This window comes from Misgurnus anguillicaudatus, chromosome 23 (assembly GCF_027580225.2).
Source record: "Misgurnus anguillicaudatus chromosome 23, ASM2758022v2, whole genome shotgun sequence".
Taxonomy (NCBI): Eukaryota; Metazoa; Chordata; class Actinopteri; order Cypriniformes; family Cobitidae; genus Misgurnus; species Misgurnus anguillicaudatus.
This window is the reverse complement of record NC_073359.2, coordinates 16,308,666-16,335,301: the sequence shown is the minus strand read 5'-3', so window position 1 is coordinate 16,335,301 and position 26,636 is coordinate 16,308,666. Positions and strand designations below refer to the sequence as shown.

At 36.6% G+C, this 26,636-nt stretch overlaps 1 protein-coding gene across 1 annotated transcript in view; it reads right to left on the bottom strand.

Annotated features, from left to right (window-relative positions):
• Window positions 1-26,636, bottom strand: part of p3h2 (prolyl 3-hydroxylase 2) — a 123,726-nt gene that overhangs the window by 71,629 nt on the left and 25,461 nt on the right. Inside the window, exons 2-6 of the mRNA XM_055217804.2 lie at window positions 9,039-9,191; window positions 8,515-8,704; window positions 4,440-4,571; window positions 3,493-3,620; window positions 84-173 (exon numbers count right to left, since the gene is read on the bottom strand). Coding sequence (XP_055073779.2) covers window positions 84-173; window positions 3,493-3,620; window positions 4,440-4,571; window positions 8,515-8,704; window positions 9,039-9,191 — 693 coding nt within the window. The remainder of the gene's footprint in view (window positions 1-83; window positions 174-3,492; window positions 3,621-4,439; window positions 4,572-8,514; window positions 8,705-9,038; window positions 9,192-26,636) is intronic.

Sequence of the window (26,636 nt, the reverse complement as noted above, 5' to 3'; positions counted from 1 at the left end):
TTATATTTATGTTTAGTATACAGTGTATGATGTTGTACTGCTTGTGTAAATAAACCAAACTTTGAGCCCCAATTGTGACATACCCCTTCAATGTAGGGCACGCCAAGGTTTTGGCTGCCAATCTGAAGCAGATCTAACTCCTGTTTGTGTCGTCTCAGGTACTCTTCGGCTTCCTGTGGAAAAACAATGCAGGGTAGGGTCAGATCAATACCAGAAGTTTGGTTAGCCACTGGAATCTTTCATTTTAAACCAATACCTTTGGAAAAAAATAAACTATTCCTATCCCTATATCATACTTGGAATATAAATAGTTTGAACCATTTTTATTTAATCTTTTTGGTCATTTTGGATCTTCAGTGTTCATCTAACTTTACTTTATATAAAAAAAAATGTTTGTCTTTTTGTGACTTACATTTTTTTACATAATATGATCCTACATAATGTAAAACATTCTGTCAAAATATAACCTTGATATCTTTAATGTAAAATCAATGATTAAAATCAAACTTTGATGCTCCTGATCTCATAATGAGATTAAGAGACTTCAACCTGGATTTCACAGATAGGGTCACACTGTTTTTTTAGGAATCTTATTTAGCATTGATTTATAGATAAATTACTAGGTGAAACAATTACAGTCAATATAAGATATCTAGATAATGACAAAAATATAAACAAATCTACATAAGATTGATCTCACAGGTCAATGCATTAACTTTTACTGCCTAAATTGCTGAATCACGCTAAACAGGTGAGGTCAGCCTGATCTCACGAGAATTCTGACATATTTTACTAGTTGGCTAATTCGTATGAACTTGTACGAAGTGAATCGTACAAAAACATACTATTATCATAAAAACACTAACGAAACCCTAACCCCAACGTAACAAGGGCAAAAGCAAAGCGTACAAAAATGTACGAATGTGGTCGTACGAATTAATACGAATTGAACCTGTTTTGTTTTGTACTGTTGTACTGTGAAGACGCATGGGGGGAACCTTAAAGGTGGGCGAAATTCACAAGTCTACATTCGAGGGCGGTTGTAAAGTTACAGCTGGCATTACTTTGTTATGATATTTCCAGCAGGAGAAAAATTTCAATACATTTGAAAACTTTAGTCTGGTATTGCTTGTGTACATTTAAGCTTTAACAAATAAAAATAACAAACATACAAGCTTCACATGTGTAAAAACCTTTTGACCACAGGAATCCAAGTTGAAATTTGCGAAACTTTGTAGATTTTAAATATGTAGCATTTGGTAATGGGCTTTCAGCCACAAAATGTTATGTTTCCTACTCCCAGTAGATTATCATCACTAATTGTTTATCTACCTAACAGCTTGTTTGCGGTTTAACATAATAAAAAGACACCTGAGGGATACTTGGCCGTTCCACAACCTGTGCCATTTCTTTTGCCATTACACAACAGCCACTTTTTATTAAAGGTCCCTGCATGGTTCTTATTAATAGCAGTATGTTCTTGCTAAAATTAAAGGCTGCAAGTGTGGTTCAGACCGCATTTAATAGCAGTCATGTTGCCCTTGGGAGGAAAAGTTGAATGCTGTGTTACAAACTGTAACCATCAGTAGCATCCGTGGCTTAGCGTTCCTCTTCGCAATGCTAATCTAAACAGCTACCACATTGTTTCGAGGAGATTTCATGTCAGTTTCCTTTTCCACAATTTGAAGGCTATTTTGTCAGCACTATATCTTAGCTTTAGGTTAACAAGAACTAGAAAGAAACTAGAATTCGGGCAGTAAGATGTGGCAGCGTGCCAGAGAGATGGAAACATTCTTCAATGAGGTGGAAAAAAATCAATGCGGTTGTTACGAGGGTCTTGTATTGAAAGACATAACCAAGCATGTTGGCTCTTGACACAACAAACATGTTTGCCTTTACAGTGCTAATCGTTTCCAGGCTTTCTTTTGAAAATGTTTTGATGGTCCAAGAGTACGTGCAGACATTACTGTACATCTCACAAACCGAATCCACTAAACACCATGATTGTTCCAATGTGTTTATGCATATATGCGTATGGTCCAATATAAGGTCCCTAGCTGTCCCTGGAGCAGTACCCTTTCAAAAAATACACTGTTGCACCCAAAGAGTTCAAATTAGTATACATATTAATACCAAAGAGTGCACATTAGTAGCTCAAAAGTACAGATTAGAACCTCAGAGTTACATATTGCTACCAAATAGTAATATATACATACTATACCTGTACTTAAATGGGGGGGGGGGGGGGGGTTAAAGCTATGTCATGCATTCTGACTTATTAACACAGTTTAAGAGTTGGTTGTATAGTGTCAAAACAAAAGATGGATGGAGTATTTCTGTGCCGAATGCACTTCGGCAGAGTTCGCACAAGTTTCGGAAAGTTTATTTCGAACATGAAAGATTTGTACGTAACAATCTTGCTTTATTTCTTATAAGGGCAATTTCAGTGCAGGACGTACAGTGGAAGTCCTTATATAGGCATTTCAACCGGAATAGCACATGCACACACCACACAAAATCAACAGCACCAAAGAGTTGTGAGGAAAAATAGGAAAAATATAGAAACTCTTTGGGGTTTTTTGCACGATGCTAATGGTCTAATCAGATTCAATGGATTGTGCTAAGCTATGCTAAAAGTGCTAGCGCCAGACCCGGAGATCAGCTGAATGGATTCCAAAATGGTAAGAATCAAATGTTTCACTCTAGGGGAGCTGGAAAATATAAAAAAGCATATTTTCTAAAAAAGTAGAATGTCCCTTTAAATGTTAGTGTTGTCTTGTTCGAAAACTGACATATCTTAAGATGCACACCAGTAGTGTTTATTTATGAATTATGCTTTTAAAAATGACTTAAATATCCTAATTTAACTAAGGCCTAGTCCTGGCTTAAGCTAATCACTGTCCGGGAAACCACCCCGTAGTGAATCATGTTATCCAGAGATAGTGGGATAAAGTTTTGTGTGTAATGCTTGCTCCTGACTCGCTCCTTCTGCATTGTTGCATTGTCCCCTATTCATAGTAATAGCAGTGCATAATCTTGTTATATCCAATATCTTTGCTTATATGCATTATTGATAGCATGAGGGTGAGGAAATTTCCTTTTGGGGTGAACTATTCCCCAAAATGAAATATGTTATTACTGGAATAAACAGCTGAACGTGTGGTTCAGACCACAATTAATTGCAATGTTTCGCCCTTGGGAGGAAAAGAATGCTATGAATTTAAGTGTTACAAAACTGTAACCATCAGTAGCATCCGTGGCTTTGGGTTCCCCTATTGCAATGCTAATGTAAACAGCTACAAGATTATTTGGAGGAGATTTGATATCAGCTTCCTTTTCCACAATTTGAAGGCTATTTTGTCAACACTGTATCTTGGCTTGGGTAACAAGATCCCGGAGAAACAAAAAATCGTGCAATAAGAAGTGGCAATATCTCAGCTATTAGATCAAACCCTTAAATCTTCACTGTTGAGTGTTCATTTTGCATCTCACCTTACGAGGTTGACCATCACGTCCAAGTATTTCCCTGTAATGTTGCACATTCTCGGTCATGAACTCGTCCTCTTCGTGGAACAACAGATATGAAAGAGCGCATGCCAAAGCCTCCTCAATCCTCCCCACTAAATACAGAGGAAAGAATTTAGCATTAGATGAAGTTGACGTTTTACACCAAAGCATCTTAAAGTGCATTTAAGTAAGTGGGCTCTCTTTGAATTGAACCCACCACCTTTGAGCTGCTACCGCAATGCTACAGGAACACTTTAGTACTCTGTTAATGAAACATCTGGAGCATCTGTTTCTTGGTTGATGTCTCTGATGATTATTCATTTAATGGCACTGTCGTCTTTTCGCACAATAATCTGATTTCCTTTTGCAGACCTGTGAGTTCGGAAACACTCGCATTCCAAGTCAGTGAACACAATGGAAGAAACACAGGAGAGCTGAGCTAGTGGAAACACGCCACTATGAGACATTCAACAGAGACAACGCACACACCTGCATATCTGCATCGGATATCTCGGACTTTTCTGAATATTCTGAGAGCACTTCGGTTGAGTGATGTGCTAGTGAATGTGCAGCTGTGATGCTTTTAAAAAAGAGACATCTTATCTAACTCCCGACTGAATTATTTGTGGGATTCGCCCTTTCCTTTAGGCCAAGAGATTCATTTGATTTGATTAATGAGGTTGTTTATCATTTTCAAATGGCTTGCGTTATATAATTGCTGTTTATAATTTTCTTTCAAATCCAAATTGGATTCAGGATGAAAATGGAGTCCGAATGAGTTTTTTGCCAAGCACCCTTTAACAGTGCAAAAGGTTGTGGGTTTGTTTCCCAGGGAACACATGTGTAAAAATGTATAGCTTGAATGCACTGTAAGTCGCTTTGAATAAATGCATCTGCCAAATGCACAAATGAAACAGTATATGAAGACATACTTTGGAAATAGGCAAACTGTAGGTAGTCATAATGGAGGGGCAGGTAGTTTTCCATAGGTGACAGACGACCGGGGCGGGTTGCCAGATCTCTGACACATTCGTGCTCACAGTGAAGAACCTGCGTGTAATGATCTGAGATATAAAGATCAACATGAATTAGATGGCTACATCTTTATTCCTATTTGTAAATTCAGCTTTGTTGACCGTGTTTGGATAAATGCTTGTGTTAAATGAATAAATGAAAAGTTCAAAACCCTCTAAGTGCATCTGGCATGTTTTCTTAGTTGTAAATTAGCTTTTTTTAATCAGGCTCTTTTATCATGCATAAACCTCCTGTCACTCTTCACTGTCCTTTCTAAATAAAGACAAAAGGCAAAAAATTGGTTCAATACCCTAATATATTAGGTAAACCTCATTTAACAGGGTAAAAATCCACTGCATCTTAAAGGGGTCGCACACCGGGCGTGCAGCTCAGCGCCGTTCTAAAAAAAATCAAACACATTGGTTTCTATGAGTATACCCACACCAGCTACGACTCAGGAAGTTGCTCAAATCCCTGTCGCACCACATCATATTTGTCCCAAATCATTAACGATTAACATTGGCTGCTAACGTATATTTTGCATTTTGAAGTAGACGCTATCTGACGAAGCTCACGCTATTTAACGTGCACTTCCGGTTTACGATACCTCCGAGTTGTCCTAGACGCGACTCGACGCGGTGTGCGACCCCCTTTATTGTAGGCGCGGTTAATATCATCATCTAATTTTTGACTGAGATGGCGTTTGAGCTCTTAAAAGGAAATTTAATAAATGTGAATTATGCAAAATAATCTTACATTCAAAATCATTCCTATATTAATTAAGTAATGTAGTTTGTATTTATATATTTCAAATTAATATAAAATATTTGGATTTTTGTTACATATTTCCAATTAATTGATAAAAACATTTATTTATTAATAAAAAAGTATCTTGTATTTATTGTCAATAGCATTTGCAAGTATCAGTTTAGTTTATCTGTAACTTATATCCCAATATTGCCCTATCTAAAACATAAAATTGCAATACTTTACTTATCCATATGTAGGTTGTGGAGGCTTCAAAAGTAAAGCTTAAAAAGGTTAAATAAATGCTATTTTACCAAGTCATCAAGTGATCGTGTTAAGTAATCGGTATTATGATTATTACTAAAATAATCTGAATTATGATTTTCCCCACAAATGAGCAGCCCTAGTTCACATAACATAAAAGCTAGAGGGGCAGTTTCAAATCTGCCCATATGGCTCTCAGTTAGGGCTCGCTGCAATTCCATTTTTACCACATATTTACACTGGGGGAAAATGTGGGGCGCTGTTAAAGCAACACTATGTAGTTTTTCGACCTTTAAATAATGTCTCTAATATATTTTTTAGCTCAAAATACCAATGCAATTAAATGCAAATAAGCTGATGATTTTAGGTATTATGCCCTTCTGACAACACAACGGGAGCCAAATTTCAATTACCTATTTTTTACATGCTTGCAGAGAATGGTTTACAAAAAAAAGTTACTGGGTTGTTCTTTTACTAGTGATGGGCAAACATTAATCGCGATTAATCACATACAAAATAAAAGTGATTTTTGGCATAAAATATAAGTGTGTGTTTCATGTATTTATTTAAGAAACATTTACATGTGTATATATATATGTTTATATTTTAATATATTCTAAATTATATATTCATTTCAGACATTTTAATTTATATATATTAATTTATATATGTATGTGTGTGTGGTTAAATATACATAATAATTACACACAGTACACACACATATATTATGCCAAAAAATCTATACTTTTATTTTGTATGCGAAATTTTAGCACTCTTTTACACATTTTCTAGGTTGATAGTAGCACTGGGAACCCAATTAAAGCACTTAAACATAGAAAAAGTCAGATTTTTATGATATGTCCCCTTTAACACTTTAGATTTGATTAAGTTTATAGAGAGTTCAACCATTTCAAGTGGATTCATATTTTGGTGGGGCACTGCCCCGCCTGCCCATGCAGATGAGCCGCGCCAAACTGGCACCAAACTGGCATTCCAGTGAAATCAGTTCAAACAGTTCAAATCACAAATCATTACTATAAGCTTACTGTTTTGATTCAGGGTAAGGAGAGTGATTTTTATACTTGCTCAATAACCGACTTTTACAGACTGCACATATTTAAAAAGTACAGACTGCAGCTTTAAGAATAATATTTAAAACCGTTTCTAATAATAAATTATTTGATTCTCACAGACACCCAAGGTGAACCATATCATTCAGCTGGGCTCTGTCTATATCTGAGGTGCTGGTGTATTTCATGTGGCAAAGCTCAAGGCCAAAGACTGAATTAGAGAGATGAGAAGAGACTTGCATGGCAGAACTCGCCCACTTTAAAGGGCATGTTGGTCTGTTTTGACAGGGTAGATTAATAGTGTGCAGATTATTTTAACATGAAAGATGAGAGATTGGCTAACAGAAAACATGAGTAAATGCTACTTTCAAAAGACAGATTATGGGATAGATAGGGTTATGGTATTTGTGCCGAGTTAGCCTATTCACATAATCACAAAGGAATAAAACTAGTTTTTGGCTTCCTTTGTAAAGATTACACAATGACAACCTGGAAACCATGGAAAAGCTCAACCCATTTGTATCAAAAGACATTTTGTTAATATGGATTTAAGGCCAGTTCACACAAAAAACTATAACTATAAAGTTTCAAAATGGTTTTATAGTTTTCATCGGTCTGGATGTTAATATAGTTATCATTTTAGTTGTCTTTATAGTTACTGTTTTTTGTTGTGAAAAGGCCTTTATACTGTCAAACATCTAACATTCATCTTCACAGTGGCTTGCATTTGAAGTCAAGGAACAAAGATGATGTTTGTGTCCAGCATGGAAAAACAGTAACATGAATCAAAGTGCAAACAATAAAAAGATCCTAACGTACCATCAATCTGACAAAAAAAATGTATGCACACACACGCAAGTGCCCTCATTCACACAATAAATCACCAAAAGTGACATCAACATGACATCATTCCGAATGTTTTCCATAGATTCCACTCTGAAGACGTTCCGCACTTCACAAAACCCCCTAAAGCTCACATCAACACTGACAAGTCCCTCAGAGAACAAGTCCTTTCACGATTGACCGTGAACATTGGCTCTTCTCAGCCAGCGAACATGTTTTCCACATTCATGTCACGGTTCAAACATTTGGAACTTGGATGGCTGTCAATCATGCAATAGTATCTCAAGGTCTTCCTCGATTCACTAAAAATAACTGGTCATGAATTAGAATTATTCACATTAGCTCAGAAATGCACAATATTTAAGCAAAGTGTTAGCGGACGTTATGGCACAAGTGTTGGTGAAATATGGCTCCCTGTGGGACTTTATTAGCCGAGGTGTTTTGATAGTCTAATGTTGTTTTCCGTGACTTTCACGCTGTTTTACTTTATGTTCCAAGATTTTGCGTTGAAAAACTCTTTAAATGTAGTTCAGTCTATTGCAAAACAATAGTTTGGCTTTGTGCAAAATCTCTAATGCAAACAAAACATGGCTCACGTTTAGTCTGTATTACCTTTGAAGGCGTCAAAATAAACAATAAAATAGTGTTTTTGGATGCACCTGGATTTATATCAAAGCCAAATAAAGCTTTTAAAGTTTTAAGTTCAAAACATTGCGCAAGGCGATTACAGGGAAAAGTCACACCGTTTGAAGGTGTTGGTAGTTACAATCATGAATTTCCCGATAGACACAACAATAACAAATTGTGATTACTGTTTGGAAAAACAGCTTGCCTACTTCAAAAGGACAGCACAAGGTCACAACACAAAGGTCAGACAAGCGGAAAAAATCACTATTACTGGAAGTACAAATAGCTTTTGAAATGAGAGAAACATGATAACCGCAATAGAAAGTCCCGAGGAGTCACTCCAAGCCGGCAAAATTGCCAGAATTCCCTTTTCACAACCAAAGATAATAGCTCTACCATGTTAAAAGGAAGTGGATCGGTCAGAGTAAAAAAGCATGTATACCTGAGATCAGCTCATAGAGGCTGTATTTGTTCAAAACATGATTCTGTTCCTGAAAGTGGTGTGGCCCTTCGCAGAGGGCCCGACACTCCACATCAGCATGGTAATATTCAGTCAAAGCCTCTTCGAAGAAGCTCACGGCCCCTTCGTAGTCGCTCTTGTCGTAGAGCTTTACTCCATCAAAGAAGGCTTTCTGTAAATACAATGATGCATCCGGTTCATGAAACTGACCTAGTTTACATAAAAGACCTTGAAAGAAGATAATCACAAAAACAAATAATTAACCAGAGACAGATGTTGATACTAAGTGTAAACAGGGTCTGTCTTTGTAGGGTGTAGATTTGGTTTGAACAGCGTCAACTGTAAATCATGTTTTCAATAATTATTGTATAAATATTGCGGATTTGTAATTGCTTGTTTTAATTATTGGGAGGGTTACTGCCCACCCATCCCTCCGGAAACTGCAAAGAAATAGAAATGAAGCATAGAAATAAAAACAAGCGCTGTGATGTTTAACAGCCACTCACCTGATGTGGGCGAGCTTCCCGGTCAACAAAATGTTCCTCTTTTACGCCCTCCAGGGCTTTGTACTGCTCCAAGTCATCGCCCATCTCAACATGCTCAGGGTTGGCCTGGAAATACGTGTGAGCGGCAGATGCGGCTTTATCCAGCTGCCCGAGCTGTTTAAAGAGAGACACAAAACAGAAACACTGAGAAACCGGTGCAAATTACTACAAACTACAAATGTTGTAGGACATGATGAAATACATGTGCAAAAATATGACAAAGCCTGAAACACTGTGATATCTCATTTATTATGTGTTTGGGATGCTGGTGCTAAAAGGCTCTTGACTACCTTAAAGGGGACATATCATGAAAATCTGACTTTTTCCATGTTTAAGTGCTATAATTGGGTACCCAATGATTGTATCGACCTAGTAAATGTGACCAGTAACTAGTTTTAGTAAACCATTCTCTGCAAGCATGTGAAAAAATAGGTTATTGAAATTTGGCTCCCCTAGTGATGTCATAAGGGATAATACCGCCCCTAAATCTGCACTATCCAACCACAGCACTGCCATTTGATGCAGAGAACAACTTATTTGCATTTTAAAGGACGCACCCCAAAACGGCACATTTTTGCTCACACCTACAAAGTGGCAATTTTACATGCTATAATAAATGATCTATGGGGTACTTTTGAGCTAAAACTTCACATACATACTCTGGGGACACCAACCATTTATTTGACATCTTAATAAAGTCTTGTGAAATATCCCCTTTAACCAGCAAGCCTCTCTTGGTCAACTTTTCAAGAAAGCCCTTGTTGGTTGACCTTCATTTTTGGCAAATGAACATCATTACTCTGTTGGTCCAATATATATGGTCCAATATATATAGCATAAACCAACTTGGAAAAATGCATGAAAATTCAGTGGCTCTTTTTTAAAGATTTGCCTTCTGATGGTATTTGGGGATTTAAATAAAAAAACTGGGGACTTAAACAGCAAAACAAAGTCTCAGAAGCCATCATCTGTTAGTTTTCCAACCCTTTATGAATCGCAGACCTAAAATCTGTTTTGCACATTTGGGATTTTTGCACATCTTCCTAGAACAATGAATGGTACAAAACAGACGCCTAAATATAATGAGAAATGCCTTGTGTATTACGAAACAATTCCATTTAATATGCAGAAATCATCTTTCCGTTTTTGGGTGATTCTTGCGAAATTAGACTTATGAGGTGTCATGAATCATTTTGATGAAAAAAGTAAATGCAAAGAGTATCTAAATAAGAAGCATACAGTTACAAACATCTCTTCATGTACAATTTTGTACATGATTTCAAATGAAATCATACAAACCAATTTTGTTGTTTTTCCACATTTAAGGGGAAATTTTCATTACCGCAATGTGTCCATGACTGGATTTGGGTTCTTTGACATGAAAATATTTATAATTTAAAAATCTAAAAAAGAAAAAGCTTCAGTGCATGTTATACTATAAACATATACATTACATAAACATGTGGTGATTGGTGATCGTTGGTAAATGTAGAGACAATAATAAGGAATATAAATGTGTCCAATACCAATTTTTCTTATCCTCCGCAACAATTTTCAATCATTGTTTAAGCCCTCAAGGAACTAACATTTTCAACAAAAAAAATTTGTTGGAGGGACATAATTGATTGTGAGCAGTTAGCTGTTCTTATTTTTTCGCTCCAGATAAAAGTTGAAATTTTGTTTGTCATAGTACCTAGACAACGTTTTAGTTCTCATTACATAAACATGAGTTTGTAAATGCATATATTTAATGTAATATCATGTTACGGTAATGATAATTTTTTATAATGATAATCTAAAAAATGTGAATAATTATATAGGAAATATGTTTTAAATCCTCTAAAAACAATGGCTATAGTAAGTTCAGACCTTAATCTTATATGTGCAAAAAAAAATTGGCTTCAAGCGCTTTTTAAAAAATCTGATGCTGGACAACTTCTAAGTCTGGATTTCATGAGAATCACCCTTTTGCATTGCAAAGCTTTTAAGAAAAGTACATTAAGATATAGCAAATACACAGTTACAACACGGACACATAACACTAGTATCAGTTTTGATGATTAAACTTCTATGAAAATATGCAAACATGCAGGTTAAAAGACAAAAAATAAATGTAAATAACATGACACAAATTTTGTACTGTTTTGAAGTTTTCAGAATCCAATGTGCAATGTACATTTTGAGGACCTCATACAAAGCAGACTATGAAAAGGAAGATCAACCTAATTTTGTCCTTCTTTTGCAACACTCAGTCAAGGGTTGGTGGTTTGTTATCTGTTAGGAATGAATCAGGGAGGATAAGGGCTTAGTGAGACATGCTTGGTTTCCTCTGAAAAGCCAAAGTGCAAACTGCCGCCAACAGCATTCCTTCGTATTCTATCTCTGTCTTTTCCAAAAGACACACTGCGACTGAATTGCAAGGAACCTGACTGAATGCAGGAGGTCTCATTTATACATGACATCAGATTTCAAGACCCAAAGATCTGACTAAGATGTTTAGTCATCTAGCAAATTTGGTCCACACCTACCTCATCCTCATGCTCTGACAAATCCCAAAACTTCACAGAACAATGAATGACCAAAGAGTTCATGAGGGGGAGATGAAAAATAGCCCAGTTAGTCACAAACTCGCCTGTGAATTAAAACAACTGTCTGGACAAAAATCCCAACATACAACAAATCCTAGGGCTTAAAAAGTAGAAGACATCAAAAATGTGTTACTTTTGAAGTTTTAATATGAAACATTCACTGTGTGGTGTCGACATTTATTCAACATTTAATGTGCTTGAAACGCTTATGACCATCTTATTATTAAATATGACCCTGACCCAGTTTGTGTAATCCCGGTTAAAGTTATTTTTGTTTTCTACGTAAAATCATCCTAAAGAACATATTGTGAAAATATAAACTTAATATCTTTAATATTTTCTAATGTAAAGCTGCTTTGAAACAATTAAACAGCTGTGAAAAGCACTGTATAAATAAAATTAAACTGAATATCAGAGATTGAAATCAATGTGAAATCAATGTCTCAAAACTAAATTGAGACTTCAACATGGATTTTACAGACAACAAACATACGTTTTTACTCATGAGCCATTAAAGAGTCTTGCTGACAGGGAATGCTGGGCATTGGCTACTGTTCAAAGGTGTGTGTCGCAAAAATTTTTACAAAACGACCAAAAGTTCATGTATGTGACCGAAGAAATGGATGTTAAACAAAGTTGTGACTCATCGACCCTGTTGAGAGCAAGTATTTTAGTTTTACATCTAAATGACTTGAACAGCTGGTTTTACAGCTGCGAGGCTCATTTCACACACGCTTACACACTTATCCACAATGTCTCCTTTAAGCAGACTCTTACACTAAATCAATTACATCCTAAATTTTGTATGTATTCATTTTATATCAAAGGATCCCATAAGTACCCACCAGATTGTTGACAAACAAACTGCGCAACACTTTGGAATCGAATGAAGCATACTTTTTTTATTCACATAAACAGACTTAAGCTAACATTTGTTTGCTTGGTTTTTTTCCGGGTAAATATTTACCAGAGAAAGCACCTGTGATTCTTGCAACTGCTCTTTAATGCAGTGGTTCTCAACCTTTTCCAATTCAAGGCCCCCCTATTGTCCACTATAAATTTGAAGGCCTGCCCACTCATAATTTCAACCCAACAAAATATTCTAAAGCCTGGAGTAACTAGACAAAACGTATATATTTATTACAAAAATAACCAAACACTAAGGAAAATCAAGATTTTTTGTTGCTTTAGCTTATTTAATTTGTTGTCTTGTTTTATTCTGAATAATTTTAGGTCATCTTAAGGCCACCTTGGAAGTTTATTGAGGCCTCTAGTGAGCCCCGGCCCCCTGGTTGAGAAACACTGCTTTAATATACACAGCCAAAGTTTTTATCCCAGCCGGAGCATACAAACTGTTTACTCACTGGCTGTAAAAATAGAAAAACATTGCTCTTGATGTGGGATACAGCCGAAGCCAATGTCTCATTTACATGTGTTTTTTCTGTAAAAGCAGTCAAAGAATGTCAATGGGATGTTGTTGGAACTGTAGATGCATTTATGTTTTAAAATATTTTACCCTGACACAGAGAGACCATAAACAAGCGAGAGAGTGTCCCTTAGTGTGCTTATTTATTACACTGTAAAAAGTGAAAAGTTGGATCAACTTAAAAATTTACTCCAATTGGTAACACCTAAAAATATTTTTTCAACTTAAGTATTTTTTACATACTGTAGGCCTAAACATAAGTTGAAAATTTTTTTTAGGTGTTACCAATTGAAGTATTTTTTTAAGTTCTGGACAGAAGAATCAAAAGTGAGGCTGGTGTCAAAAAATACACCAAGGTTCCTGATTTTACTTTCAGTCTCTAAAACAGTGCCATCAACAATGTCAGAGTAGTCGCTTTGCGGACTCGATGACGAGACCCTATAAGCCTATAACCTCAGTTTTCCCGCCATTTCAGCACAGAAGGTTATTATTCATCCAAATTTTCATCATAAATACAGCCAGAAAGGTAAGAAGAATCAATATCTTCTCCAGGTTTAGAATGGATGTAAATTTGGGTATCGTCAGCATAGAAATGATGATTAAGACAGAGCGATCGCAGAAGATGCCTAAAAATGAATATAAATGAATAAATATTAAAAAGTAAAGGACCCAATACTGATTCCTGAGGGACACCAGTAAAGACCAGACAAGGAACAGAGCTAAAGCCACCTATCGATACAAATTGGAAACGGTCAGTAAAATAAGATTTAAACCATGCCAAAACTGTCCCGGACACCCCAAAATCAGTTTCTAGTCGAGCAAGACCGTGATCCAGTGTCGAAGGCTGCTTTAAGAAGAATTAGAAGTGAGATAGCTCCAGAGTCAGCGGCCATTAGCAAGTCATTGGTAACTTTGACCAAGTTTGTTTCAGTGCTGTGAAATTTGCAAAAACCTGACTGAAGGGGTTCAAAGAGATTATTAGTTATTAGATGACTACTGAGTTGGGAGGCAACAACACGCTCAAGCACTTTTGCATAAGAGCAGCAGACTTTAGTACTGCTGGTCCGACTCCAGTTTCCAGTGATTCATTTATAATGCTAAGGTAAAGGGGAACCACACAGAGAAGCATGATTTAAATAAATCCATATGAATTGGATCCAACAAACAGGTGGTTGATACCTCCCTTGTACAACACATTTTGGTAAATGTTAAAGGCCATACAGGTACACTGTTAAAAATGATTTGTTGGTTCAACTTAAAAAAAAGTTACCTGGTTGCATTCAAATTTGAGTTCATTCGACATTAAAATTTTAGTTAACTATAAAAAATGCTGTGTCAACTAATATTTTTAAATTGAAACAACTCAAAATTTTAAGGCAAACAGGTAACTTACTTTTACTTTTTTAAGTTGAAAAAGTAGTTTTTTTACGGTGTATATGCATACGGAAGATTTGCACACTGTGTACAGTACACAAACTGGAGTGGTCAAGTATGGTATTATGGTAATCTAAACATAGCCAATATAAAACATAGTCAAATAAAGAGTAGTCTACTAATACTAGATTACAATCAACTTTTGTATCTTCTATGAACCAGCCTTGAGGTAAACATAAAAATTTACTTTTGAGTATAAATATCCTCATAGGGCATGCTGGGAATTCTTGGGTGTGGACCGGACAAACAAAACTGACAGCCTGTGTACAAATGAAATAACTAAAGCAATTTCCTTTCCTAAAGTTCAGCACTGTCCTCCAAGGACCAAGCATAGTCACAACTTATTAATGGTTAAACTGAGCATAAACTTACAACAATTTCAATCTGCAACAAATAAAGTCTGTGAATTGTGTAATCAGTATGGGATTTTAACAGCCATTTGCCTGTCTTTGAACTACACTAAGCAATAAAAAAAGTTCAAATACACTAAAACTCTCCCTTGGTATTAAATGTAATATTTAGTATGTTTACAAAGAGGTTGATTTTTCAATATGAAACTCATCAGAAGTGTGTCAGTTTTTATTTGGGATACAATGCCAGGGAATTGTGAGAGTTACAGTATTTACAACTTGTGAGCGAAACATTTTTCGAAAATTTCCTTGCGTCGTTACGAAAGCATCTATTTATAGTAAAGCACATCTACTGTCTAAACCAAACTGTCATACACTGTAAAAAGTGAAATCTGCTCTACTTAAAAAAATACTATTTGGTAACTCCTAAAAATTTAAAGTTTTCTCACTTTAAGTGAAAAATTTTTGATGAAAAAACAACGTTAATTGGTAATGCCTAAAATATTAAAACAACTTCAACTTAAATTTTCACTTAAATTTCAGTTGAAAAAACATTTGAAAAGAAGTAATTTTTTAAGTTGATCCAACTTTTACTTTTTACATGTAGAAGAAAATGAAGCACCCTTCCTGAACCAATAAAAAGTATTTTGTAAAATAAACTCAAGTAGAACTAGTCCTCCTTCTAAAGCAAACCACATCCAATTAATCCCTTCTCTCTCCACTGCAGTCAAAACGCCACAGGGCACGTACCACATGTGGAGCACATGCTTCGGAAAATAGCCTGGGTTTGTGGGAATCCTGTGGATGATGTCATACTTGTGGGGCGTGGCTTCCGTACACCTTTTTTTAGTGCCGACAGTACAGCACACTACTCCTTTTCTCTTTGCCCGGGCCACACTTACACAGCATACATGTTGGTTTAATAAGGTAATGTCTAAGGAATGCCTTTAAAGCCAGAAGGAACAGACAACCTCTTTCATTAGAGCAAATATGTGAGAATATAGCATAACTGGAAAAAGCGCAAAGTTAAAATAGGTCTGTAATAACCCCCGCTACTGTATACAGCCAGAACCACAGATGAATGGAAAACTGTTTTCATGGGGTCTGGTTCTCAGGCGGTTCTTTGATTGATTCCTACTTAGATGCGATGTTCGGCTTTAGTCTGTTTATTTTTAACGTAATAGGAGAAGAAACGTTTTAAGAGTAAGCTGTAAGTACAGAGTAAAGTAGTCGATTAAAAGCAATTTAAAAGCTATAGTCAATTAGAAGCAAAATCTGAAGTTATTTACCATACACTTTTTAAATCAGGTCAAATGATGGGCTAAAATGTTTGACTTGTTTGTTCAAGGTAGTCTATAACCGGTGTACATTGGTTACTTTAGTAAATCTATTTATATATATAAAAAGTGTGTTGGTAATGCCAAGAGACTTTCTCATACAGTACAACAGCTGTGAGAGGCCATCAATGTAAAAAGAAAACAAAAACTGGAAACAAATGATCTACAATATCTCCTCACTGAAGAACACAGTTGGAAAAACTCTGTAAATATCTTCACACACAAGGAAACCCTTTCTGAGCAGCTTCAAATGTAGATTAATACATGTGTTTAATAACCCTCATCATTTCTTTTTTCCCAGCATCTCGTCTTTCATGTTACCCAGTAGGATCTGTTGGCCTGGAGCTGAAGGGTGAGTCAGTCCTCTCTACACATCCTTCACATTCCTGCTGAGCTCTTGACCCGAGGGAGGCCGGACCCCTCGGATGAGTGCGGATCAAAACCTGGATTCACGCTGGTTTCCTAATGACCAGATTCCCTGCTGGACAGCCGCTGAGCAAAACTAACACACTTTAACTGATGTGAACTTACAGTATAGTTAACCTCTGTGATACAGTACCACGTGGTTTACACTGTAAATTTGTTTTTGTAAAATTAAATTATATATAACTATTTATAATTATTTTGTTTTTTTACTAACAAAACGTATGCTTAAAACTGTTTGGCAATAGGGCAAGAAAAATAAACTTTAACAAACAAACAAGTTTAAAACAAACATTTTTCTTAATAGCTGTTTTTTAAGGAATAGTTCACCTAAAAATGAGCCAAACACACTCAAATTTATGTTAAATAATATCTTGGTTCTTCTTAGTTGTGTAACTGAATAGTGCCCAAGTTTTGAAGCTCCAAAAAGCACATTCATCCATCATCACAGTAATCCAAATGACTCCAGTGGGTTTCATTGCGCAAAAAAACACACTGAACCATTCATTTTCTTTGTTCGTTTTAATAGTTTCTTTAGAGCCAAGATATTATTTATTGTAACTCGGATTATGCATGTGGGTGAGTAAATGATGGCATAATTTTTAAGTGAACTACACCTTGCACTGTGTAACTTTTATGGTGCATTCCCACCAGCCGCGGTAGAGACGGCCAAAATGCGCTATTCGCGCGTAGTTGGACGCTTGAAAATTTGAGTTCACTCGCTTCATTTGTGCGTGAAAGCTGTGCATGAAATTCTTGTCATCCGAGACATCCAAGCAGAAATTTGCGTCATGGGAGGGGCTTCTGCGACTCATCTGAGACTCTCTGTAATCACGTCACTACTACAGCTTACCGCGTGTACCGCGCCGCAGGATGCCTAATCGCGTCTTTGCATTGACATGTAAATGTAAATCACAAGCCCAAGTCAGGGTATATGCAGCAATCCTTAAGTTAAATTTACAACTTTTTAATACCTTTTTTAATACCTTTAGAATATTTTTTAAAACCATCACGACACTGAATTGCAAGTGTTAATCAGTGACCTTTCTATTATTTACACATATTTTGACATATATAACATACAAAAAGAATAGACATGGATTAAAGTGAAAAAAATTCTTCTGACTGAAATGTTTTTCAGGCCAAGTCATATTCCTTTAACACTTTATGTAGGCGAGACCAATAACATTTTAAGGGGAGATTTTTTGCCATAAATTCCATATTGAAGTCTCCTGTGGCATATATAGGTAGCTGTAGTTTGCAGGGCATTTCAGATGCGAAGGCGAAACAGCTAAATAACTCACTATACTGTATAAAAAGAAAACATGAATATCACCACCTTTAATGAATCTTTTATAAACTATTTATTAATTGTAAATGTATTTATTTTAGCATTTACTAATATTTTTTTTAATCAAAGTTGAAACTCTTAACATTAGTGAATGCACCATGAACAACCATCAATTACTGTAATGACATAAACAAGAATTCATTAATGCTTATATACTCTATATTTTTCATTGTTTGTTCATGTTACATAATGCATTTACTAATGTGAACAAATACAACTTTTCATATCATATTATTCAGTAACGTTACACATAAACGAATAATCCAGGGTCTGTTCTGTTCACACAACAGCTTACAGTCACAGCTATACAAACGTTATGTATGAATATAAACCCTGAACGAGCAACTCGAGTTAAAGTAGTGTACAAATCGCACAGGATGTCTGTAACCATAGTGAAAGAAATTGAATGACTGTACCTTTATCAACTAAATATTATGTTACAATAGAGGCAGCGCTGATGTGCTATTTTATGCGCAATGTTTCTGCTGTTTACTTTCTCCTAAGACCTAAATGACAAACTGCTCTATAGAGTGTGATTTGTCAAGACATTGTCTCAGACAATGATGTGTTTGTCCTGTGGCGGCTACCGTAGCTTCCCTATGCATTTCGCCATTGGTTGCAATTCTCAGTCTCACTGCTAGATGTCGCTAAAAATCTACACAGTGGTCCGGCCTTAACTATAAACTTCACTACGGGTGTTTTCAGACTTGTAGATCGATTACTTTGTTTCAAAACCGGGGGGTTAAATGGCAACAATGATGCAATTTCATCTTGGTTTAGTTCGCATTCCCAAGGCAATATTTCCAAACGAACCAGAATTCGTTAATACAAGTCACATGCGAGTAAACTCTACTTTAATTGGTCAAAGTGCATCTGTTTATTTTCCGGGATTTATGTTGGTCAGGATGGACAGACAGTAGCTTTATGGGATTATTGTGTGGCTTTTTTGGTAATGCGGCTATATAAATTCATTATTTTAAGCAGGAATCAAAGGAACAGGTGCACTTTGGTTTTAAATGGCAATGACATGCCACCATAATTCGTCACCAAAGAGCTATCAGGTATGTTCATAATTAATAAACAAATAAGACGGCCTGTTCATGGGTCCGTTGGGTCAGATTGCTTTTAAACTTTTACCGAACCGCTCCAGAGTTTGTTTGCAATCAGGCCGAGACCACCTTGTTCAGGCGGTGTTGGAGTGGTTTTCTGGTGCGGATCTGAGCGCGATTGCCATGTTCACATATGCCTTAGTTAGTAAAAGCTACAATCCATAACTTTGTTTGGTTAAAAATAAATATCTGTTACTGACGAGTACATATAAAATCTGTATTTCATGGGAAACATAAAAGTATGTCAAGTAACTGTTTTAAACAGACATGGCAATAAATAAAGAGGCAAAAACTGCATCTTTAAGTTGATTCACTGAACAATAAATACGATTTCAGTAAAGTAAATAAGAGTATAGTAATTTAGTTTAAAAAAATGAATAAGAATTAATACATTCACTTAATTTACTTAAATTGAGTTAGATTTCCAGATGTTTAGACATTTATACTGGAAAAAAAGAATCTAGTCAACTAGTGAAAGTTTTACCCAGTGTACATAAGAAAGCACTATCAGATGTTTACGGGTGAATTCTTATTCAGGTCAGTAAGATTATAATGGCTTTTGCTCAAGTGAACCATGTCATGGCCGTGAAATGCATGGGTTGGAAACAAAGTCAGCTGGGCTTTGTACTAAAGAGTCAAATATAAAGCAGCCCTGGACTTTGTTCACACACAACAGAGCTTTATAACAGGCATAAAGGAGGTAATGCTATCACTGCGCCTGCACAATGCCACCATTCATTCTCCCACGAAACAAGCTAAAGCTCCAGCACCTTCATATTCCTCCCTGGAGACCTTGTGTACTGTACTTTATATGTTGCAGATGCCCATACAGTATGTAAGTCTGTATGTGAAGGAAAAAGCAAAGGCTACTGTATTGACCCTGTCAGGTGTGATCTTTTCACAACAGCAGAGACCGCAAAGGATTCTGGGAAACCAGTGATTGCCAAGCGATGAAAGATTTGTCCACGATGTCATTGACAAGTTGTTTGGATCGTTAGATGGGAGGTCTGGTTTTCTGGGATATGTTTAAATGTGAAAATAAAAGTTAAACAGGTCTCCTACATAGAGATAAAGCTGTATACCTTGAATGCAATGTAAGTTGCAATGGATAAAATGTGTAGATGTAAAACCGTCTAAAGTTGTACTTTAGGTATACATTTTAGCAACTATTTATAAACACTTTTCAAGAAAATATTTGTCTCTCATCTGTTTTTCGTAGCTATTTGCTTTGCTATGTGAATCCACACAAAGCCACACAAACATCCTGTCACAGAGTACGCTACAAAAGTCTGATTGATGTTAAGTCTGTATTCAACTTCTCACTCAACAAGACGTGATGTGACAAGTTTCACAGGCGAATTTTTTCATCCTCACCAAACACCACAACATGAAAATCACAGCCAATGCTGTTTTATAGACAGGTATGTAAGGTTGTCCAATAACATGACTGTAACAAAACACAAATACAACCGATAATAACTATAGCCATATCAGGCTAAAATATGAGACATGATTTTTATGATGTTATGACAATCTTAATTCAGGCCAAGTCTTACAGCATCCAGAGTACACAAAGCTCGGGTCCTAATTTTTAGGATCACAGCATGAGGCAGTTTGTTAACCCAGGGGGACCAGAAAAGGGGGTTTTGGGCTGTTATTCTTGGAGAAGTGGAGATCTTGACAGTAGTCTGACTAGCGATATTATTGGTGTGGTGCTGCTGTGAGTCGAGTGGAAGCCCCCCTTCAACCCAGGAATCACTTTGAGCATCTCCCTCTGGGTTAAATCCAGACCCCCTGCCGAAAACAAGACCGACAGTATTCTGACAAGCGAGAATAATGGCTGACTTGGTTGCTACTAAACTCTTCTGAGATGAAAATACAGTTGTTAAGTTGATTAGTTTGGATTCATACTTTTAAAGAAGTTACCTGGTAACATTGTATGCTTTCCTGGTTATTTTTTATTTAGTCATGGATTCAAAAGAAAATCAATCAATTGATTTGTGATATATGCTTGAAGAATTTAGTTGCAACTAGATTTATACATTTTTTTTATTCTCATGCAACACTTGCCATAATGCTACACTGTCAGAAAAAATGGTTACTATATGGTCCCTAGGTGTCACTGGGCCGGTAGCCTTTCAAAAAGTACATCTTTGCACCTTAAGAAGTCATATTAGCACATCCGAGGTACAAACTGGTACTAAAGAGAGTGCAAATTAGTACCTCAAAAGGTACATATTGGTATCAAATGTATATATATCTGAACCTTAATGGTACATATTAGGACAGTTTCAGACAGGGCTTTAGCAGAGTCCCATAATGCATGTTCAAGCTATCTTAACTGAAAACAGCTTGCACTGACATTTTAAAGGAGCATTTCACCCGTAGAAACATTAATCTTTATTGAAAGTGTGACATATCTGTAGTTGAAATGTAACATACATTTAGAATTTGGTGCCTATTTGACCGAGAAAAGGGGTGTTTGTAGTCTCACACCCTCAACAAAGATATTGGACTTCCTTCTTTCAATGATGCAAAATTATGATTTTTACATCATTGAAAGAAGGAAGTGCAACACTGAAGTCTGTATTTCTCCTGTCTCAGCAGAAACTGAGGAAATGATGCACGACCATTCAAAAACACGACTGGGGTTCTAACTATTCAAAGCTTAATGCAAATGGGTGAAGTGTCCCTTTAAAGGGGCCATGGCATGAAAATCTGACTTTTATCATGTTTAAGTTATATGATTGGGTCCCCAGTGCTTCTATCAACCTAGAAAATGTGAAAAAGATCAACCCAGTAACTTAGTTTTGGTAAACCATTCTCTACAAGCACGTGAAAAAATAGGTCGTTGAAATTTGGCTTTCCTTATGATGTCATAAGGAGCTCTTATTATAATAATATCACCCCTTAATCTGCACTATCCAAACACAGCACTGCCATTTAGTGCAGAGAAAAGCACAATTGAGTTTTAATTGCAACAAACCCCTATCATTGTGATCAGTGTTTGAATTTCATCAGCTCATTTGCATTTTAAAGGACACACCCAAAACGGCACATTTTTGCACACACCTACAAAGTGGCAATTTTAACATGCTATAATAAATTATTTATATGGTATTTTGAGCTAAAACTTCACACGCTCTGGGGACACCATAGATTTATTTGACATCTTAAAAAAGTCTTGTGCCATGGCCCCTTTAAAATATATGTGACCCTGGACCACAAAATCATATGGTTATATTTGTAGCAATAACCAACAATACATTGTATTAGTCACAATGATCACAGATATCAATTAAAGATCATAGTTTCATGAAGATATTTTGTAAATTTCCTACCGTAAATATATAAAAATGTATTTATTATTAGTAATAATATGTGTCGCTAAGGCAGTGCTTCTCAAATAGTGGGGCGGGACCCCCAGGGGGGGCTCGAAGCGACACCAGGGGGGGCGCGCGAGACCCCAGGGAAAATACTTTTTCAGGAAGTGATTTCTAAAGACATTACACCCCAATCACGCTGATAAGCCGCTTGTGTTTTTTATTATTATTTATTGATTATATTTAATTTTTCAGTATCAAATGGTCAAAAAATATTATACTTTAAATAAGGATTGATTTTTTTTTCAGGCAAATTGATGCATTTTAAGTCTTTTCTGTTACAGACTAAGTTATACAGACTAATAAAGTTATTCTTTGTTGTAAGTTGATCGATATTTCTTTTTTTGTGTTTTCTCAATGTTAATAAGGATACAATGTTTTGCAGATGTGTAATTTTATAGACAAATTATACTATTTACAGTCGCGGCGGAGAGTTGGGGGGGGGGGGGCGCGAAATGTTTACCTCTTCCTAGGGGGGGCGTGACAGAAAATAATTGAGAAGCACTGCGCTAAGGACTTCACTTGGACAACTTTAAAAGCGATTTTCTAAATATTTGGATTTGTTTGCACCCTCAGATTCCAGATTTTATAAATAGTTATATCCCAGCCAGAAATGGTCCTATCCTAACAAACCATACATCAATGAAAAGCTTATTTATTCAAACAAATAATGACTTATGACTGGTTTTGTGGGGCAGGGTCACATATCAGTGCCTGATACACATATCAAAATCTCAAGATGTACACCAGTAATGTTTTTGTAAGGTACTACATAAATGTCCTAACACAACTAAGCCCTTGTCCTGGTTTAATCAAAACCCTATCCATTAAACCAACCCTAAATATACAGAAATAGACCAATGCCACATTCGATTTCTGATGTTAATACATCAAACCAAGCTCTTGTCATTGAAATACTAAAAAATTGCACAGCGTGTAAATGTACCACACAAAAACATCTGGGATATCTTTTCTTTCCTGTAATATGTTCCACATTTCCATTTGAAGACTACGTGTAACTCCACTCCAATCCTCTACGCACCTTACGTTGATCAATAGCTACAGCTTGAATGTCAAGAGGTCACCATTGGCTCGACTCTCATCTGCTTTCAGTCATTCTCAAAACATTTTGATTTATGACTGATGAGTGGATCACTTAATAACACAAGGGCTGAGGGAAAAACAGTATTCAAATCAAATCCACACCACATAAATTACAACTACAGTTAGGAGCCAAGTATCCGTTTTTTAAAAGATGAACAGCTGACACTCTTAAAAATAAAGGTGATTGAAAGGTTCCTCACAGCAATGCCATAGATGAACTGATTTTTGCAATGTAGATATTTTAGTTTGCTTGTTCAGCATAATCGCCATAAGAATGAGTTTGCAAATATATAATTTTTTAAATGCATGAACACACATGAGAGCAAAATGAGAGCTAAATAACAAAATGTCATCTCCTGACCTCTGCCCACCGGGAATAACTCAGATCAAAGGGTGTAAGTTATCTTTCCCATATATTTATAGAAGAAGAAGGGCATAATGGGATGGTGGTCATAAAAACCACAACAGGTCTGGCTACAGAGATACGTATGTGTGTCAGAGGATCAGGGGTCTCGACCTGTGGGGTGATGACCTCACTGTAAGGAGACCCTCGGCCGGTGCCACGAGTCCTATAGTGGTCGGGAACCTTCTGGAATGATCTGGGACGACTGCAAAGTTGAAAGGTCACACTCGGCAGGATCTAACACATTTCTCTTACAAAAACAAGCGCAGAGACAATTTGACTGACCACCCAGACTGCAAAACACAATAGACAGAATGCAGCCAAATCTGTGTCGCATTTTATTGCTAAAGGTTTACAACACAGAAACGTCAAGAATCTGGCAAGACTGTTGAAAGCCACTGTCACTACAGAAATTCCTGAAGCATGTTAAAAATCTTCTCGAGTCTCCCACAAAATGTTTTTAATTTAGGCTACGACTTTGTTTTTTCTCTCTTTTTTGCTGTGACGTGTTTCTAAACACTTTTTAAGAAACAAACGTGAGGTATGGCCTTAAGCTGTACTGGCCTCTAATAATAGGAGCGAATTTCGAGGAGCGCATTTGGTTTTCATTCCCCCAATTTATAAAAAGCAGGCGTGCTCTGTTGGTCTTAAGCTGATTTCTGGGTGCATGCAAACACTTATCACACCGACATTAGAAACCGCAAAAGCTTTTGTTGTGGCTGCACAGATTTCTGGTTACTTCATTAAAACCATCATCTGCTATAGTGTCAGAAACATTACAGCTTAGTTTAAGACTAAAAATATTGGTTTCAATCAGTGCTATGTCAGAATAAGAACTCAATTAAAAGCCAATTAAAATAATTAGGTTTAAATGCACATTTCACTTGAAAAAGCCAGAAAAGTTATTAATATTGTTAGTGCAACAGTTGGAAAAACTTCATCTTGATCATGATACTAACAAAGCTTGCACATTATTAACACATGCTTCAGAGCAAGAGTTGGAATAACCTGCTAGTAAGTACAAGTTAAGCCTGCTTGTAATATGTTACATGTCTTTGTATGTTCCCCAAAACTGACTGTGACTTTAAATGGGACATTTCAAAATACTTTTTTAAGATGTAAAATAAATGGTTGGTGTCCCCAAAGTGCATATGTGAAGTTTTAGCTCAAAATATCATAGAGATAATTTATTATAACATGTTAAAATTGCTACTTTGTAGGTGTGTCCTTTTAAATGCAAATGAGCTGATTTCTGCACTAAATGGCAGTGTCGTGGTTGGATGGTGCAGATTAAGGGGCGGTATTATTCTCTTCTGACATCACAAGGGGAGCCAAATTTCAATGACCTATTTTTTCACATGCTTGCAGAGAGTTACTGGGTTGATCTTTTTACATTTTCTCGGTTTATAGAAGCACTGGGGACCCAATTATAGCACTTAAACATGGAAAAGTCAGATTTACATGATGTGTCCCCTATAAGACTCAAGGGTGAATCTAACCATGTCTATTTCCTTCCTTTATCATTTGTTTATGAAAATCTTCTTGTGATGGTGCAATGACTAATGCTGCGTTTACTTTACACCAGCCGCGGTAGAGGCGTCAAGCGCGAGTGATTTCAATATTAAGTCAATGTGAAGATGCGTTGGCGCGCGTCTGGAGGTCTCGCGGTGCGGATGAGGCGTTTAGCGCGGCGAATGGTGCAAATTGAGTGTTGCCATGGCAAACCCGCGAGTTGAAAAATGTGAACTTTGGCGGAAAAATGTGCCGCGTTAAGCAAATCAGGGGCTTGCTTTAATAGTGACGTTATTACAGAAAGCGAGTGGAGTCGCAGAAGCCCTCCCATGGAGCGAATTTCCGACTAGAATTTTATGCGCGGCTTTCACACGCGAATGAAGCGAGTACACTCAAACTGTTCAAGCACCAAACTAGGCGCGGTAGACATGATTTTGACGCCTCAAACGCGGCTGGTGAAAGCGCAGCATAAAAGTGGTGCTATCACCATCTACAATTAGTTTCAGATGGTACTTTAGCCGTTGTAATTGATTTCTAGTGGATCCAAGCTAGTCTTTAAATGATTCATGATGGACTACCAGCCATTTGGGTCTGGGTAAAGTTGGCTGACCTTGGTCAAAGGTGCAGGTCAAGCTGCTAGTTAATTGGTTTGGCAAGAAACCAGCAACCATATTCCAAAAAAGCATCTTAACCTGCTTTTAGCTAAGGTTAAATATGCATTGGATTTATGGATTTATACTCACAACAAGTGCTACTGATTAAGAAACAATGCATTTTTACTGAGCAAAACTATGCATCTATGAGTCTATCAGATTCAATTCCCAGCCGACTTTAGCGGCTGAATCCCAACATCTGGGAATAGTTTGCTAAAGCTGTGTTGGAGGTGGCTAATGAGAGTTACAACACCACCGAGCTCCAATACAGTGTATAACAATAACAAGCTGTTTTTGGACACTGCCACTGCATTGAAAAAACACACTGTAATCTCTTATCAGGACGTTCTTCTGCAACAGACAACATGTCCTAACGCTCATCATTTGTTGTAGTTCATATTTACATAAGAAAGTGTCATCAACATTATGACATGTCCATTTAAGGCAATCACATACAACCTGATCTAACATGAAAGCATCTTTTTT